Here is an 18,651-nt window from a genome sequence, read left to right on the forward strand (position 1 = left end):
GCATGTCCACCTTCGCTTTTATTGAGTAGTTAGTGTTCTCAAGCTGGCTCACACCCATGCGGTCAGCTGGGGCCTAGGGTGGCTCTTTGCAAAGCTGAGGGGCAAGCTAAGGAAGCCAGGCAGGTCAGGGGCCCTTTCGGCCTTCTCAGGCCTCCACCTGAGTTCTCGTCAATGCCAGTCTCCCTGGTATGATTGGGGACATTATCAGAGAAACATCTAATAGCGCACATCTGGGCACCCACACTCTGCTTCAGTTGCATCCATCCTCCCACCCCAAATTCAACTCCTGACCCAATACAAAAGACTTTTTTAACCAGGATTTCTTCTTGCAGGAAAGCTGACTTGGAAACACAGGGAGGTGGCAGGGAGGGGCAAAAAGGACTCTGGCAAGCAGATCCACTTGTCTGGGTCCCTGCAGTGAAGAACCCAAGATCCAGGTACCTCAGCCTGGAAGAAACAGTGCACTGCAGGTCTTCCCTTCTCTCAAAAACTAAAAGCAAGGAACAGAAGTCAATTGAAACCCCAGGTCATCCTACCCACCTTCTGGCAGTCTCTGGATAATGATCTAAGGAAATAAGCTTACATTTATAATTAGAGGATAATTTGGAGAATTTATACTATTTACACGGGCCACCCTGCAAAGATCAGGGAAGGTAAGAGACTGCTGGGCAGAGAATGGAAACAGGCTGGGGAGTTCCTAATCCCTTTTCACCATTGCCTTTTTGTTCCCACCCTTCAGCTCCTGGCAGGGACAGCAGAGGAATCAGATACCCTTGGGGAACACAAGGTCCCAGCAGTGGCTAGGGTGTGACTGCTACTTTTGCATAATCAGGCAGCAGGGAGCTAAGAGGAGCAGAACAGTCCCTGCCTGCTGTCCTCACTCAGAGGCTTGGGGTGCGCTGAGCCTTGGAATGCCCAGTCACAGGAGTGCCTGGGATGGTGGACAGCTTGAGCACAAGGGCAAGGGCAGGGCTCTACTGTAGCTCAGGAATAAACTGGGACCAGTTGATGTTGTCAGGGCCCAGTGGGTCCTCCTCCAGGCCAGGAAAGCTGATGTCCAGCAGGATCTTGCTGAGGCTATCATTCATTGTGTCCAGGACCAGGCCTTCTGTCAGAGAACGATTGGCTGCAAGGCCAGAAACCTGTGGCTCCGGGGAGCCTGGCTTGGGGACGTCTGTATCTGAGGGAGAGGAGTTGCCAAAGGGGACGGAGATGAGGTCTAAGGGTTCTGAACTGAGGAGCTTTTGCGGTGATTCAAGGTGGGGAGCACTTTGCAAGGGAGTGGTGCTGAGATCCATCAGCCCCAGGGGGTCAGGCAAGGGGCCAGAGGCACCCTGGGGGGTTTGTACTGGGCTGAAATCCAGCACCCCTACTTTGGCTGGGGGCGTGAGCCTCCAGGATTCAGGGGTTCTGGGGAGGACAGATTTGCTCGGGGTGGAGGAGATGGGCAGCGTTTCCTTAATGGGTGTCTTAAAAGGTCCTCCCACTTCCTGGGAGTAGCTGAGCTGGGAGGCAGGCTCAGAGGAGTCTGCTGGGAACGGGAGCTCTGCGGCCCAGCGGGAAGTACTGGGCCCCTCTGAGAAGAGCAGCTCCTGCTCATCCACACAGGGAGGCAGTAGATGCTGTTTCCTCCGAGACCGGCTCCTCTCCCTCCTCTCCCTGTGTTGAATCACAAGCATTTCCGAGACACACCGGGTTGGGGACCTAAGCCCACTGTAGGACTTCTTGGGTCTTGGGGTGGGAGATTGGGACGAATCCTCCCAGGAGTGAGATGATTCCTCTTTGAAAGATGGGGCCGGGGAGGGCCACTCTTCCAAGGGAGGGCTCTCCACTTTGATGGGTCTCGCTAAGTGTGGCATTTCCTCCCCAGGCTGGATTTCTTCCTCCTTGATAGTCTGAACTGGAAGCAAAGGAGAAAGCCCTTCTCCAAACAGGAGTTTCTCCTCTTTCCCTGGTCCTGCAGAAGAAAGAGGAGCTATCCCCTCCTCAGCTAGCAGCACCTGAAAGGGAAACAGAGACAAGGTGAACCAATGGTCACCAGACAGGACGCACAAAAAAATCACATACGGGTTCTGATCCTCTTTGTGTCGTTTTGAAGTCTTAAAATCTGTTAAATATGAGAATACAATGTATGTTGAAGTTGGTAGTTCAATTTCGGGGGTAAAAGATGAGGATATGTAGTATGTAGTGGCATAATTATAATAGCATTCATCCGAGAGAAAATAAAATTGCATGCTTATCTTACACTGTATACAAAGATTTAATGCATGAAAATAAGAACCTTAGGCTGCTCTGATGGTAGCGGGTAGTGACATTATTGTCACTAAAGTTGGTACACAACCCCCAACTGCTAAATTTGACTGGCTTTAAAAAAAAAATGAAAACCTTAAAATCATACAAATCCTGAAAGAGAATCTAGGAGACTACATATACAATCTGAGGGTGCGGGTGACCTTCTTAACCAAGACTGGAAACCCAGAAACTGTAAAAGAGAAGAGAGACATTTGACTACATAAAACTTTAAAATTTTACTGTGGCAAGAGATACCATAAACAAAGTTAAGAAACAACAAACAAACAATGCCTGTAATCCCAGCACTGCAAGACACTGAGGCCAGTTTGAGACCAGCCTGAGCAACATAGTGAGATCCCATCTCTACAAAAAAATTTTTTTTAATTAGCTGGGTGTGGTGGCATGCACCTGTAGTTCCAGCTACAGGTGGGAGGCTGAGGTGGGAAGATCACTTGAGCCTGGGAGGTCAAGGATGCAGTGAGCCTTCATTACACCACTGCACTCCAGACTAGGCAACATAGCAAGATCCTGTCTCAGAAAAGAAAAGAAAGGAAAGAAAAGAGATAAACAATAGAAGTAGAAAAATATCTTCAGCATAAAAGAAAGAAGATTATTTTAACAACAAAGAGCTCTCACAGGGGGCTGGGTACGGTGGCTCACACCTGTAATCCAGCACTTTGGGAGGCCAAGGCAGGCAGATCACCTGAGGTCAGAAGTTCGAGACCAGCCTGACCAACATGGCGAAACCTTGTCTCTACTAAAAATACAAAATTAGCCGGGCGTGGTGGCATGCACCTGTAATCCCAGCTACTCGGGAGGCTGAGGCACAAGAATTGCTTGAACCCGGGAGGCGGAGGTTGCCAAGATCACACCACTGTACTTCAGCCTGGGTGACATAGCAAGACTCCATCTCAAAAAAAAAACAAACAAAACAAAACAACTCTCACAGGCCGGGCGTGGTGGCTCATGCCTGTAATCCCAGCACTTTGGGAGGCCGAGGTGGGTGGATCATGAGGTCAGGAGTTCGAGACCAGCCTGGCCAAGATGGTGAAACCCTGTCTCTACTAAAAAATACAAAAATTAGCTGGGCACGGTGGTGGGCGCCTGTAATCCCAGCTACTTGGGAGGCTGAGGCAGGAGAATCGCTTGAACCCAGGAGGCGGAGTCTGCAGTGAGCTGAGATCACGCCACTGCACTCCAGCCTGGGTGACAGAGCAAGACTCCGTCTCAAAAAAAAAAAAAGAGCTCTCACAAATTGATAACAAAACCTCTATAAAAATGGGCAATGTTCATAAATAAGCAATTCATAGAGGACAATTCCAAGTCACCAAACATAATGACAAGGTGCTCAGACTTACTGATAAACAAAGAAAGATAAAATTAAACAAGCTGGTGATGGGTGTACCAAAATCTCACAGATCGCCACTAAAGAACTTACTCATGTAACCAAACACCACCTGTTCCCCAAAAACCTATGGAAATAAAAAATTTAAAAATAAATAAATAAAACATTAAAAAAAATTAAACAAGAAGATATAACCTATACATATTAGATTGGCAAATATTAAACAGACTAATAATACCAATTGCTGGCAAAGATATAGATCTTATCATATATTGCTGGTTTAAACATGACTTATCATAGCTTTTTTGGAAAGCAATTTAGCAATATTTAGTAGAATTTAAAATACCTTCTCAGCCAACAATCTCACATCTGGGACTCTATCCTAGAGAAATGAAAGCACTAGTAAGAGAGATGCTTGCAAACATACTTATTGCCGTGGCGTTCATTGGGCAACATTTGAGACACAGAATCTGTCCATAAAAGTGGAATGGCTGAAAAATCTGTGGTGTAGCCACATCATGGAGTATTACGTGGACACTAAAAAGTAATGAGTTACGACTATGCCAAGTGACTTGGAAGAAATTCCATGAGGTATTGTTGAGTTAGAGACATGTAGAGGCTGGGCCTGGTGGGTCATTCCTGTAATCTCAACACTTTGGGAGGCCAAGGCAGGCGGATCATGAGGTCAGGAGTTCGAGACCAGCCTGACCAACATGGTGAAACCCCGTCTCTACTAAAAATACAAAAATTAGCTGGGCGTGGTGACGTGCGCCTGTAATCGCAGCTACTCAGGAGGCCGAGGCAGGAGAATCGCTTGAACCCAGGAGGCGGAGGTTGCAGTGAGCCAAGATCATGCCATTGCACTCCAGCCTGGGCGACAAGAGTGAGACTCCGTCTCAGAAAAAAAAAAAAGAGACATGTAGAGAAGTATGTACAACACGATTACATTATCAATGTTCTATGTGTTGTATGTGTACATATAAAATGGCTATCGCTATACATGTATATTATAACTAAGAGCATTGATAAAATATGCAAGAAAGCATCATAAATTATCAACCAGTTATCTTGGGAGTAGGGGTGATGTGGGTGATGGTAGGGTGGAGAGGGGAGCCAAAAAGGAAAGGGGAGAAGAAAGCCACTGCATGAAAACCAAAACAGTGTACATGCTACAGCCACATTAATGAATTTACGCTAAATTATGTATGTTTGGTATAATTTTGTGTGTAATATATTTTATTTATAATTAAAGAAAATGTTTTTTAGAGACAGGGTCTCATTTTGTTGCCTAAGCTAGAATGCAGTGGCACGATTATAGCTCATTGCAGCCTCCAGCTCTGGAGCTCAAGTAATCCTTCTGCCTCAGCCTCCCAAGTGGCTGGGACAACAGGTATACATGAAAATTTCTGGCTAATTAAAAAAAAATTTTTTTTTTTTCGTTACAGACAGGGTCTTACTTTGCTGCCCAGGCTGGTCTTGAACTCCTGGCCTCAAGTGATCCTCCTGCCTTGGCCTCCCAAAATGCTAGGATTATAGGTGTGAACCACTGTGCATGGCCTAAAAGATTTTATATATTAAAAAAAAAGCAAACCCAAGTCGCTCTAAACTCCAGACTCTATGCTATTTTCATCTCTCTGAAGGGGATGGGGGAAGCTTTTCGCTTTGGTTGCATGTCAGCCCTTACTTACAGAACCCTGTAACAGTGTTAAGTGCAGATCTGATGGCTGATCCAAGTTGGCTCTGAATTTACCCTTCTCACCTTCCCCTCAAGCTAGACCAGTGATACTCAAGCAGGGGTGATTCCCTCCCTGCCAGGGGACATTTGGCAATGTCTGGAAGCATTTTAATTGCCACACCTGTGGTGGGTGCCACTGGCGTCTAGTGGGGAAAACAAGGGATGCTGCTAAACACCCTTCAATGCAAGGACAGTCCCTCCCACGCCCAACAAAGAATTCTCCAGCTGTAAACGTGAATAGTACTTGAGAAACCCTGAGCTAGTCTGACCCAGTCACTCTACTACTGCCAGGTACAAACTGCATTTCCTGCCTCCATGGCACTGCCCATTAGCATGCTCTCTCCACACCTGTTTGCTTACCCAAATCTACTTTTTTTTTTCTTTTTTGGGACAGGGCCTCACTGTTGCCCAGGCTGGAGTGCAGTGGTGCAAACAGGGCTCACTGCAGCCTCAACCTCCTGGACTCAAGTGATCCTTCTGTCTCAGCCTCCTGAGTAGCTGGTACCACAGGCATGTACTACCACCGTGGCTAATTTTTTTTTTTTGCATTTTTAGCAGAGACTGGGGTCTTGCTATGTTGCCCAGGCTGGTCTCGAACTCTTGGCTGTAAGCAATACCCCTGCCTCGGCCTCCCAGAGTGTCGGGATTACAAGTGAGACCCACAGCGTCTAGCCTCAAATCCACTTCTTTCTTTTCTTTTTTTTTTGAGACAGAGTCTCGCTCTGTCACCCAGGCTGGAGTGCAATGATCTCGGCTCACTGCAACTTCCCTTCCTGGGCTCATGGGATTCTCCAGCCTCAGCCTCCCAAGTAGCTGGGATTACAGGCATGTGCCACCAAGCCCAGCTAATTTTTGTATTTTTTAGTAGAGACGGGGTTTCGCCACGTTGGCCAGGCTGGTCTCGAACTCCTGACCTCATGATCCACCTGCCTTGGCCTCCCAAAGTGCTGGGATTACAGGTGTGAGCCACCGCGCCCGGCCAAATCCATCTCTTTCTAAGGCCTGCCTCCCTTTTGTATCTTCCTTAATCATCCTAGCCCATCTATCACAATCACTTTTGTCTGAATTCTTACAAGCTCATCAGGTATTTATGGGCCTTCTGACACCACTTACATTGTAATCCAAATACCTTTTTAGCTCTTCTAATGCTATTACACTTCCCTATGTTTTTATGCCTTTTCTACCCAACTAGATTTATAAGCTCTCAAGGAACACTTATCAGAGTGCTTTGCAAGCTGAAGGTTCAACATTCTTAATTGGCCAGAATCTCTCTTCAGAGGAAAATAGGACACCCACCTTGGGGGCGATGCGGACTCGCTTGCTATGGCGGGCAAGCTCTGAGCTCATGAGGGAAGCCGCCAGGGGCAATGGCACCTTCACCGAGGGCTGCAACACCAGTGACTGGTTCACCGGGAACTGGATAGGCACCAGGTATGAGCTGACCCGTGGTAGCAGTGGCTTCATCTTCCGCCCTAGGAGGAAACACGAGAGATCAGGAGCAGGGGGACTGGAGTACACCCCTTCTCAGCCCCAGGAGCTTTGCTCTCCTTCTCTGGGCTCAGATCCCTTTGAGGTGGGAACAGAATCCCAGAGTCTGGTTCCCTAAAGATATGGCCCCAGAACAAGGACCAGGCCTGAGGCCCACTCTCCCATACTAACGTGCGCCCAGGGGGAGTTCGGTTTTGATGGTCATGTTCCGGCGGAGCTCTGGATTCGGTCGTTTCTGCTGCTGCTTGTGGCAGATGGGGAGAGAAAGAAACCTATGTTAACACAATAAGGTAAAGAGGGGATGGCAAAACCCCACCAGCTGCTCTGGTGGTGTGTGCTTGAGTTAATGACAGCCCAGAGAGAGGAGGCCAACCTGAGGGGATGGACGTAGGCGAGCAGTCTCCAAAACTGTGATGAGTGGGCAGGTGGGTGGCCTACAGACACATGATGGCAGAGTGGCACTACCGCTTCACCCACGTGTCCTCAACACCCCTGGGGGATGCCAGAGCAGGTAGCTATATGCGTGGCAAAGAAAAGCTAGGCACAAAAGTGAGCGAACGAACTGCCGCCCCTGAGGCTGGTGCCATGCGCTTGTGGCTGCTGCAGCACGCTCCCCTGCTGTGCCCCGCTCTGCTCAGTGTGCCCTTGTGATGCCGATGGGAGGGGAGGGAAGTGGGTGTGTGCCTGAGCCTCAGGGTGTTCTGTGTCTAGGGCTGGCACCTAGACAAAACATGGCCATAGGCACCCTTCCCCACATCACATCTTGTCTCTGTCCACTAAAGCCATGCTGAGCAGTGAAAGGAAAACAAGGCCAAGCCCCGAGCCAGAGGGAAAGAACCTTACTGATTCCAAGTGCTCGGGCAATTGTGGAGACCCTGGGTCCAGTGGCTGGTGGCGGCCAGGCATTGTGGGAGAGAAATGAGATGAAGTTACCACCAACGTGGTCAATTTGACCGGATTGGGAAAAACACCTATTCCTGACTGATGACAAAAGACACCCCAGACAACTGCCCCTCCCAGGAGAATGGTTACAGCTACCAGCAGCCTTATGGGCACTCTGAAAAACCAAAATAACTTCTTTCTGAAAAGACGTTCTGGTAGCTCAGCTTCTGGTCTCCAGCCTAAGGCAGGCTTTTTTTTTTTTTTTTTTTTTTGAGACAGACTTTCACTCTTATTGCCCAGGCTGGAGTGCAATGGTGCGATTTCAGCTCTCCACAACCGCCGCCTCCTGGGTTCAAGGGATTCTCCTGCCTCAGCCTCCCAAGTAGCTGGGATTACAGGCATGCGCCACCACACCCAGCTAATTTTTGTATTTTTAGTAGAGATGGAGTTTCTCCATGTTGGTCAGGCTGGTCTCCAACTCCCGACCTCAGGTGATCCACCTGCCTCAGCCTCCCAAAGTGCTGGGATTACAGACGTGAGCCACCACACCCAGCAGGAAGGGCTTTTTTTAGAGCAAGCATTCCCAGAATTTCTTGTAAGAATCACCTGAGATGCTTGCTAAAAATACAAATTCCTGGGCCCATCCCAGAAGCACTAAATCAAGAGCCCCAAGAGAGGGGTCTGGGAAGCTGTGTTTTAACAATGTCCCAGGCAATTCCCATTCACAGGGAAGTTAGGAAAACACTGCCCTGGGGAGCCCTTTCTGTTGGGTCAGAACAGCCTTCTCCTTGCTCTGGTCTGGCACAAAAATGTGTCGTTTGGTATTTGTCAAGTGTACTTAATTCACTGGGTTTTGTGCAAGTCACTAATTGGGTGGCTGGCTTCTAACTCTCCCCTAATCAAATGAAAGCATCACTAGCAGAACTTGTTTCCTTTTGAGATGGCTATGACAACCTCCAACTTAGGCCCTATTTAGAGGAAAGCAGGGCATTCACCTTAAACACCTGGTCCAATGTCAAGTAGCGGTTGGCACTGGGGTGAATGGTCCAGAAGGAGACCTTGCCATTGGCAGACGTCTCCCGGACAAACATGTCGTGCAGGGAAAGGTTGTGGCGGATGGAGTTCTGGAAGAAGAGCAAGACAACTGGTTATCAGCTACTTTAGATTCAGAAACATCACCCTTCAAACACATGGGGAAACCAGCCTCAGGCCCCTCCCACTGTGCTCAGCACAGGCTTCGTCTGGTGTCTTTGCAGCCCTGCCTCTCGGCAACTCTCCTGACACTCCACACCGCAGAGCCGTCACCCTCAGCCATAAACCCATCTATTCTATGGGAATAAAGACTGATGCCAACCTTAGATTGTGATAAAGAAAAGACCTAGATAGCTGTCAGGGGCTAGAAAAGCAGAGTAAGGCTGTGAGGTAGTGATCAATAGCAAGAAAGGTGGCTCAGAGAAATTAAGAAACTAGGGAATTAGGCCAGGCGTGGTGGCTCACGCCTATAATGCCAGCACTGTGGGAGGCCGAGGCGAGTGGATCACTTGAGGCCAGGAGTTTGAGACCAGCCTAGCAAACGTGGCGAAACCCTGTCTCTCTCAAAAATATAAAAATTAGCCAGGCATGGTGGCGCATGCCTTTAGTCCCAGCTACTCGGGAGGCTGAGGCAGGGGAATCACTTGAACCTGGGAGGCAGAGGTTGAAGTTAGCCGAGATCATGTCACTGCACTCCAGCCTGGGTGACAGAGTGAGGCCCCATCTCAAACAAACAAACAAGAAACTAGGAAATTAAGGCTGGGTGTGGTGGCTCACGCCTGTAATCACAGTGCACTGAGAGGCTAAGGCAGGAGGAGTGCTTGAGACTAGGAGTTCAGACCAGCCTGGGCCACATAGTAACCAGCCTGGGCAACTGTCTCTACAAAAAAAAAAAAAAAAAAATTAGCGGACTGTGGTGGTGCACCTGTTATTCCAGCTACTTGGGATGTTGAGGAGGGAAGAGCTTGAGCCCAGGGGGCTGAGGCTGCACTCCAGCCCAGGCAACAGAGTGAGACCCTGTCTCAAAAAACAAACAAACAAAAAACTAGGAAAGTAAGCTGATGGAAGGGAGTAAAATTAAAAGTTCTACCATGAATTAGCCAGGTATAGTGGCGGGCGCCTGTAGTCCCAGCTACTCGGGAGGCTGAGGCAGGAGAATGGCGTGAACCCAGGAGGCGGAGCTTGCCGTGAGCCGAGATCGCGCCACTGCACTCCAGCCTGGGTGACAGAGCGAGACTCCATCTCAAAAAATAAAAAAAAAAATAGTTCTACCATGAGGGGCCAGGTGTGGTGGCTCATGCCTGTAATCCCAGCACTTTGGGAGGTCGAGACGGGCGGGTCATTTGAGGTTAGGAGTTCGAGACCAGTCTGACCAACATGGTGAAACCCCGTCTCTACTAAAAATACAAAAAAATTAGCCAGGCGTGGTGGCGCATGCCTGTAGTCCCAGCTACTCGGGAGGCTGAGGCCGGAGAATCACCTGAACCTTGGAGGCGGAGGAGGTTGCAGTGACCTGAGATCTGCCATTGCATTCCAGCCTGGGCGACAGAGCGAGACTCTGTCTCAAAAAAAAAAAAAAGAAAGAGTTCTACCATGAGGAAAACAAAGCACACTTGACTTGGAATTGAGCACTCGTCAGAAGACCTCATTTGTGGCTCTGACACCGACCAACTGCATGAGCTATGTTGACTCCCAGGCATCTCGGTCTTTCCATGAATGAAGTGAAAGGAAAACCCCTGCCCACTAGAAATGCTATGTGACGCTACAGGAGATGACATCTTGGGTCATGAGGCTCACAGACAGCATTGTTTTTTTTTTAATCAAGACATTTTCATAAAACTACTTAGCCACTCTAGCTGCTGGCATCTAGGACGGCTGTTGAGTGTAGCAGAAAAGTGGGCTTGAGTGCTACATTGAAGACCCTCCATGGACTTTAGGTAGTAACACATGAAGTAGTTAAAGAGCTCTTCTTAATGATTTTGCCTGGATTCAGTAAGATTGAGTCACAATCTAAAAGATACATTTGTTTATCATTCTAGTATCCTTTGCACTTAATTGCTGTCCCAGATACAAGTTGCAGTACAGCACTGGAGACAGACCGTCAGGCTGGACTGACCTTGATTTTGGTTGCTATGGGACATATTACCTTCCAGCCTGGCTTGGCAATGTGCTTAAAGTAGGGAAAGTGGTCCTCAATCCACGTATAGATGTCTTTCAGAGTCATGCGCTTCCTCTCAGTGCTGTTGATGGCAAACTGTATCATGGCCATGTAAGAGTAGGGTGGCCGCTCAGACACAGAGTTCTGCCAGGACGCTGATGGTCTCGAAGGCTCCTCAACCTGAGGGTTATGACACAGGGAATGACATGAAAGAGTTCATGAGAACTACCCCCAACCCAAGCCCTTGAAGAACATCTAGAGAAACCTTTATCCCATAGGACGGTCTAGAAACAAACTCATCTGAGACCACTATCTCATAGAATAAAATTTTAGAGTTGGGAAGAATCTTGGAGATGATCTAGCCTAGACCCTAGCCAATAAGAAACTGGTTTTGTCATCCATCATTTTGTTGAATTTGGAGAAAATCCAGTCCCTTCCAGTTGAAATTTCTCAGGAAAGTTTGAGTATGTACTTTGATTCTCAAAGCATTGATGTTACACTAAAACCACGCCCATTTTTCAGACTTTTGGGTCAAGAAACCTAGGTCTTAGTCCCATTTCTATTCCTGATGTGCTGTGAATAAATGCATCTCATTTCAATGTTCATATGAGGGAAACATTCCCAAGACTATGAGTCAGACAATGTCTGTAAAGCACACAGTTAGCTAAGTTTTAGGCAAAGAGCTGATCATTCACAATTTTTTTTCTTTTTTTGAGACAGGGTCTCACTGTGTCACCCAGGATAGAGTGCAGTGGCTGGATCACAGCTCACTGCAGCCTTGACCTTCCCAGGCTCAGGTGATCCTCCTGTCTCAGCCTCCAAGTAGCTGGGACTACAGGCATACACCACCACTCTCAGCTAATTTTTTTTTTTTTCTGAGATGGAGTTTCACTCTTGTTGCCCAGGCTGGAGTACAATGGTGCGATCTCGGCTCACTGCAACCTCTGCCTCCTGGGTTCAAGCGATTCTCCTGCTGCAGCCTCCCAAGTAGCTGGGATTACAGGTGCCTGCCACCACGCCCAACTACTTTTTTTGTATTTTTAGTAGAGATGGGGTTTACCATATTGGCCAGGCTAGTCTCGAACTCCTGACCTCAGGTGATCCACCCACCTTGGCCTCCCAGAGTGACGGGATTACAGGCATGAGCCATTGCGCCTGGCGATTTTTTTTTTTTTTTTTTTTTGGTATTTTTGGTAGTAGAGACCAGGATTTTGCTATGTTGCCCAGGCTGGCCTAGAACTTATGGGCTCAAGCAATCTGCCCACCTTGGCCTCCCAAAGTGCTGGGATTACAGTTGTCAGCCGCTATGCCCGGTTTCATTCACATTTTTAAAAATTGAGATATTACTTTCTAAAGTACACAAATTTTATGTATATAGCACAATTAATATTTACTTACGTACACATGCATGTAAATTTTCACTTTTTTTTTTTTTTTTGAGACAGAGTTTCACTTTTGTTGCCCAGGTTGGAGTGTAATGGCACGATCTTGGCTCACCGCAAGCTCTGCCTCCTGGGTTCAAGTGATTCTCCTGCCTCAGCCTCCCAAGTAGCTGGGATTACAGGCATGTACTGCTGCACCCAGCTAATTTTGTATTGTTAGTAGAGACGGGGTCAGGCTGGTCTGGAACTCCCGACCTCAGGTGATCCACCCACCTTGGCCTCCCAAAGTGCTGTGATTACAAGCATGAGTTATTGCGCCTGGCCAAATTTTCACTTTTAAAGATTGTTGAGCTGGAGGCTATGATCCTAAGCGATTTAATGCAGGAACAGAAAACCAAATACTGCATGTTCTCACTTATAAGTAGGAACTAGGCTGGGTACAGTGGCTCACATCTGTAATCCCAACACTTTGGGAGGCTGAGGCGGGTGGATGACGAGGTCAAGAGATTAAGGCCATCCTGGCCACCATGGTGAAACCCCATCTCTACTAAAAATAAAAAAATTAGCCGGGCATGGTGGCGGGCGCCTATAGTCCCAGCTACTCGGGAGGCTAAGGCAGGAGAATCACTTGAACCTGGGACGCAGAGGTTTCAGTGAGCAGAGATTGTGCCACTGCACTCCAGCCTGGCAACAAAGCGAGAATCCGTCTCAAAAAGAAAAAAAAAAAAGAGGCCGGGCGCAGTGGCTCACACCTGTAATCCCAACACTTTGGGAGGCTGAGGCGGGTGGATGACGAGGTCAAGAGATTGAGACCATCCTGGCCACCATGGTGAAACCCTATCTCTACTAAAAATAAAAAAATTAGCCAGGCGTGGCGGCAGGCGCCTGTAGTCCCAGCTACTCAGGAGGCTGAGGCAGGAGAATCACTTGAACCTGGGACGGAGAGGTTTCAGTGAGCAGAGATTGTGCCACTGCACTCCAGCCTGGCAACAAAGAGAGAATCCGTCTCAAAAAGAAAAAAAAAGAGGCCGGGCGCAGTGGCTGACGCCTGTAATCCCAGCACTTTGGAAGGCCAAGGCAGGTGGATCACGAGGTCAGGAGTTCAAGACCAGCCTGGCCAACATAGTGAAACCCCATCTCTACTAAAAATACAAAAATTAGCCAGGTGTGGCAGTGGGCACCTGTAATCCCAGCTACTCAGGAGGCTGAGGCAGGAGAATCACTTGACCTGGGAGGTGGAGGTAGCAGTGAGCTGAGATCGCACCACTGCACTCCAGCCTAGGAGACAGAGCAAGACTACGTCTCAAAAAAAAAAAAGCAGGCGCTAAACATTGAGCACACATGGATACAAAGAAGGGAACAGTAGACACCAGGGCCTTCTTGAGGGTGGAGAGTGGGAGGAGGGGGAGACAGAAAAACTACCTAGCAGGTACTATGCTCACTACCTGGGTGACAAAATCATTTGTACACTAAACCCCAGCGACACACAATATACCCATGTAACACACCTGCACATGTACCCCCGAACCTAAAATAAAAGTTGAGGAAAAAAAAGAAAATAAAGGTTGAATGAATGATTTACACATATACACAATAGAATCTAAATGTGTTATACTGGTAACTGTGGGAAAAAAAATCCCAGACTACACAATTGGGTTAGATCAATTTTGATTGCTAGGGAAGTATTTAAAATTCATATCTAGGCCAGGCTGGTGGTTCATGCCTGTAATCCCAGCACTTTGGGAGGCTGAGGCAGGAGGATCACTGGAGCCCAGGAATTTGAAATCAGCCTGGGCAACATAGCGAAACCCCATCTCTACAAAAAATACAAAAATTAGCTGGGCATGGTGGCGTGCACCAAGCTGGCGAGTCCCAGCTACTTGGAAGACTGAGGTAGGAGGATCAGTTGAGCCCTGGAGGTCGAGGCTGCAGAGAGCCATGACTGCACCATTGTGCTCCAGCCTGGGCAACAGAGCAAGACGCTGTCTTAAAAAAAAAAAAATGTATATATACGTATATATATAACTGACTTTATCTGCTATTGATATTATATCTTCTAATAAAATTACCTTGTTATATTCTATTCTATTCATACTGTTCATACTGTTGGGAGGCATCTTTAAAGTTCAAGTGGATTCCCAAAATGAAGACCTCTTCATCACTTCCTGAATACCTACTAAGGACAAAATACTAAACCCAGTGCTGGCTGGAATACAGTGACCAAGGGAATCTGCCCTCAAGGAAATTTCACAGATGGGGGAGAAAAGATCCCAGGCAGAAAAGTAGCTCAAAAGTTACACAGAATAGCATGAAGTGGAGAGCTAATACCAGAACTTGGAAATTCTGGTCCATCAGGCCACTTGATCCATTTCCCTACCTAGGAATTCCCTGCACTGGATCTGATTTCTTTAGTGAGGGACGGAACAATTCACCTTAACCTGTCTCCGCTCCAGGTGACAATTCTCCTTTTCCTCCATCTCTTGCTTGATGCTGCAGGAGCCCAGTCCATCAGAACTCATCTTTCGAAGCCACTGGATGTTGGATAGGCTATTGTTGATAGTGCAGCCTGCTGCCTCACCATCTGCTAGAGGGAAAATAATCCAAACCCCACTCAGCTGCCTCATCAGATGCCCAGTGTGTCCATCAGAATTGGTGGCTAGCAGGCCGGGTGCAGTGGCTCACACCTGTAATCCCAGCACTTTGGGAGGGCGAGGCGGGTGGATCTCCTGAGGTCAGGAGTTCAAGACCAGCCTGGCCAACATGGTGAAGCCTCGTCTCTACTAAAAATACAAAACCAGCTGGGTGTGGTGGCACACGCCTGTAGTCCCAGCTACTCAGGAGGCTGAGACAGGAGAATCGCTCGAACCCGGGAGGCGAAGGCTGCAGTGAGCCAACATTGCGCCACTATACTCCAGCCTGAGTGAGACTCTGTCTCAGAAAAATAAAAAATAAAAAAGAAAGAATTGGTGGCTAGGGATCACTTGTCCAAGACCTCTACCTTTAGGGACGGAGAACACATGCTGAACCTATCGTGGCTCTAAGTTACTCTGGCCCGTTATGCATTTCAGGAAAAATTTAGGAGCATAGTTCAAATTGCATTTCAAGCTGAGCCACACTGAGCCTTAGAGATCAATCAAGGCAGCCTTACAAAAGAATTATTGAGATATGCACACCAAAAAAGTCACTTTTCAGCCTGGGCAATATAGTGGGACCCCATCTCTGCAAAAAGAAAAAAAAATTAACTGGGAATGATGGTGCATGCCTGTAGTCCCAGCTACTTGGGAGGCTGATGTGGGAGAATGGCTTGAGTCCAGGCTTTCGAGGCTAGAGTGAGCCGTGATTGTGCCACTGCACTCTAGCCTGGGTGACAGTGCGAGACCGCATCTCTAAAGAAAAAGTCATTTTCCTCCTCTTGCTTCAGTTTTCTCCTTTATCAAGAAGGAAAATGAGGCCAGGCGCAGTGGCTCACACCTGTAATCCCAGCACTTTGGGAGGCCGAGGTGGGCGGATCACCTGAGGTCAGGAGTTCAAGACCAACCTGGCTAACATGGCGAAACCCTATCTCTACTAAAAAATACCAAAATTAGCCAGGTGTGGTGGCGGGTGCCTGTAATTCCAGCTACTCAGGAGGCTGAGGCAGGAGAATCACTTGAACCCAGAAGGTGGAGATTGCAGTGAGTTGAGATTGCACCACTGCACTACAGCTTGGGCAACAGAGCAAGACTCCATCTCAAAAAAAAAAAAAAAAAAGAAGGAAAATGAAGTCAGGCGCTGTCGTTCATGCCTGTAATCCCAGCACCTGGGGAGGCCCATATGGTTGGATCCCTTGAGCTCAGGAGTCCGAGACCAGCCTGGGCAACATAGTGAGACCCCTTCTTCATTTATTTATTTTTGAGACCCCTTCTTTTTTTCATTTTTATTTTTATTTTTTGAGACAGAGTCTCCCTCTGTGGCCAGGCTGGAGTGCAGTGGCATAATCTCAGCTCACTGCAACCTCCACCTCCCAGGTTCATCGATTCTCCTGCCTCAGGCTCCAGAGTAGCTGGGACTACAGGCGTCTGCCACCACGCCCAGCTAATTTTTGCGTTTTTGGTAGAGACGGGGTTTCACCATGTTGGCCAGGATGGTCTCGATCTCCTGACCTCATGATCTGCCCGCCTCAGCCTTCCAAAGTGCTGGGATTACAGGCATGAGCCACCGCACCTGGCCAAGACCCCTTCTTAATAAAAAAAAGAATAAAAACTTTTTTTTAAATAGAAATTTTTTTGTTGTTGTTGTGTTTCTTTTTCTTTTTTTTTTTTTTTTTGAGACAGAGTCTCACTCTGTTGGCCAGGCTGGAGTGCAGTGGTGCAATCTTGGCTCACAGCAACCTCTCTGCAACCTCCAACTCCTGGGTTCAAGCAATTCTCCTGCTTCAGCCTCCCAAGTGGCTGGGATTACAGGGGCCTGCCACCATGCCCAGCTAATTTTTTTTATTTTTAGTAGAGATGGGGGTTTCACCATGTTGACCAGGCTGGTCTCAAACTCCCGACCTCAGGTGATCCACCTGCCTTGGCCTCCCAAAGTGCTGGGATTATAGGCGTGAGCCACCATGCCTAGCCAAGATTTTTTTTAAGAAAGGAAGATGATTTTTACTTTCTTTTGGGTCAATGGAAAGGATAAACAGAAATAATCCTTTTCTAACATAAAGAAAGTAACAGAAATTCTAAATTATAATTGTAACCCTTTCAACAGCACCCAAAGGAGCTGGGTCAAGCTTTCAGGATGGAGGCTAGATGCCTGATTGTTTCGGTTTTTTTGAGACAGAGTCTTGCTCTGTCGCCCAGGCTTGAGTGCAGTGGTGCGATCTCGGCTCACTGCAGCCTCCTCCTCCTGGCCTGGGCAACATAGTGAGGCGATTCTCCTGCCTCAGCCTCCAGAGTAGCTGGGACTACAGGCGTGTGCCACCACGCTCGGCTAGTTTTTTTATATTTTTAGTAGAGACGGGTTTCACCATGTTGGCCAGGCTAGTCCAAACTGCTGACCTCAAGTGATCCGCCCGCCTCAGCCTCCCAAAGTGCTGGGATTACAGGGATGAGCCACTGTGCTCGGCCAGAAGCCTGACTGTTGCAAGCATCAAGACTGACTGCAGACCTTGCCACTACAGAGGAAAGGCTGGGCTCCCTCACCCCTTTCCCTGGAAGACCACATACCACAGGTCTCCCGTTTCTGCTCGCAAAGGGCTCCAGGTGGTCTAGGAAGATTCACATCCCTAGCTGCAGGTTTTGGTCCCAAGGTCTCCAGGGTCACTTCTGTCCTTTTGGCATCATAGCTGGTTTGGGTTTGAGGCTGGAGTCCTGGAGGCTGAGTTGGGGCTCCCCCACAGCTGATGAGGATGAATTTGTTGGGCCCACTACTGCCACTCTCTTTTCCCTTGGCAGTCAGTGCTGTGATGATGCTGTGAATATTAGCATTGTTGGGGATGGCCACTACTTGGGTGTTGGGCATGGTGGGGTGGTTAATAATCTTGATCCCAGCTGGAAACTTGCAAGAGTTGGACTCTGCCACTTCCTTGGAGGCCTCTGCTTGATTAGACTCCTGTTGGGCAGGGGATCTCTTAGGTTCCTCCTCTGATGTTTCACTTGGGGCATTTTGAACAGGAAGGGGCAGCCTCCGTCTTTTGAGAATCAGTGGCCGACGGGGGCTGGTTTTCATTATGAATCTGCGTTTTCACTCTCCATTGAGAATCACAAGTGTGGACCCTGGAAAATGCAAATAGTGGCAAGATGTTAGAGATTGTTTAGGCTGAGAAGAGGTTCTTTTAGAGAAAGGTGCTGCTCTTTATATGACCAGGAACATGAGCCTAAAGGCCCAGGTAAACATTCCATGGACTTTTGTAAAGACCTCAGATAATAAGGAGATAAGCTTTACTGACAAAAGAAAGCTAAAATTACAGCAGACAGAAGCAATTCAAAGGGCAAAAATGGGACTGGGTTGGAGATAAGACAAAGATCTCCTTGAAGCTTCAGAATATTTGGCTACAGAAATGGATGGGATAGCTACAAATATGTGGAAATCTCTATAATTGCCTACTATAATATAAATAGATCACTTGCAATGACTGTATGGACAGAAATGGAAGATGCTAGAATAGAAAAGCATATGGTAATTAGGAGTCCTGACAAAACTCTGATCCCATAATCCATTCAAGACAAAGGATTTTAATTTTTTTTTTTTTTTTTGAGACAGAGTCTCACTTTGTCACCCAGGCTGGAGTGCAGTGGCACGATCTCAGTTCACTGCAACCTCTGCCTCCTGGGTTTAAGCGAGTCCCATGTCTCAGCCTCCTGAGTAGCTG

At 47.9% G+C, this 18,651-nt stretch overlaps 1 protein-coding gene across 24 annotated transcripts in view; it reads right to left on the reverse strand.

Annotated features, from left to right (window-relative positions):
• The window catches only part of FOXM1 (forkhead box M1), a 20,695-nt gene continuing 2,044 nt past the window's right edge, over nt 1-18,651 (reverse strand). Inside the window, exons 2-10 of one of the 24 annotated variants that reach the window (XM_055357596.2) lie at nt 17,507-18,055; nt 14,747-14,895; nt 10,921-11,112; nt 8,738-8,866; nt 7,704-7,748; nt 7,032-7,101; nt 6,669-6,844; nt 3,731-3,764; nt 1-2,000 (exon numbers count right to left, since the gene is read on the reverse strand). In XM_055357596.2, coding sequence (XP_055213571.1) covers nt 1,987-2,000; nt 3,731-3,764; nt 6,669-6,844; nt 7,032-7,101; nt 7,704-7,748; nt 8,738-8,866; nt 10,921-11,112; nt 14,747-14,895; nt 17,507-18,008 — 1,311 coding nt within the window. In that variant the 5' untranslated portion in view covers nt 18,009-18,055 and the 3' untranslated portion in view covers nt 1-1,986. Of the gene's footprint in view, nt 2,001-3,502; nt 3,765-3,983; nt 4,020-6,668; nt 6,845-7,031; nt 7,105-7,703; nt 7,749-8,737; nt 8,867-10,920; nt 11,113-14,746; nt 14,899-17,506; nt 18,056-18,651 lie in introns of those variants that run through there. The other 23 variants (XM_055357584.2, XM_055357595.2, XM_055357583.2 and 20 more) reach the window with 23 other exon arrangements.

The sequence above is a fragment of the Gorilla gorilla genome, chromosome 10 (assembly GCF_029281585.2).
Source record: "Gorilla gorilla gorilla isolate KB3781 chromosome 10, NHGRI_mGorGor1-v2.1_pri, whole genome shotgun sequence".
In the NCBI taxonomy this organism is placed as follows: Eukaryota; Metazoa; Chordata; class Mammalia; order Primates; family Hominidae; genus Gorilla; species Gorilla gorilla.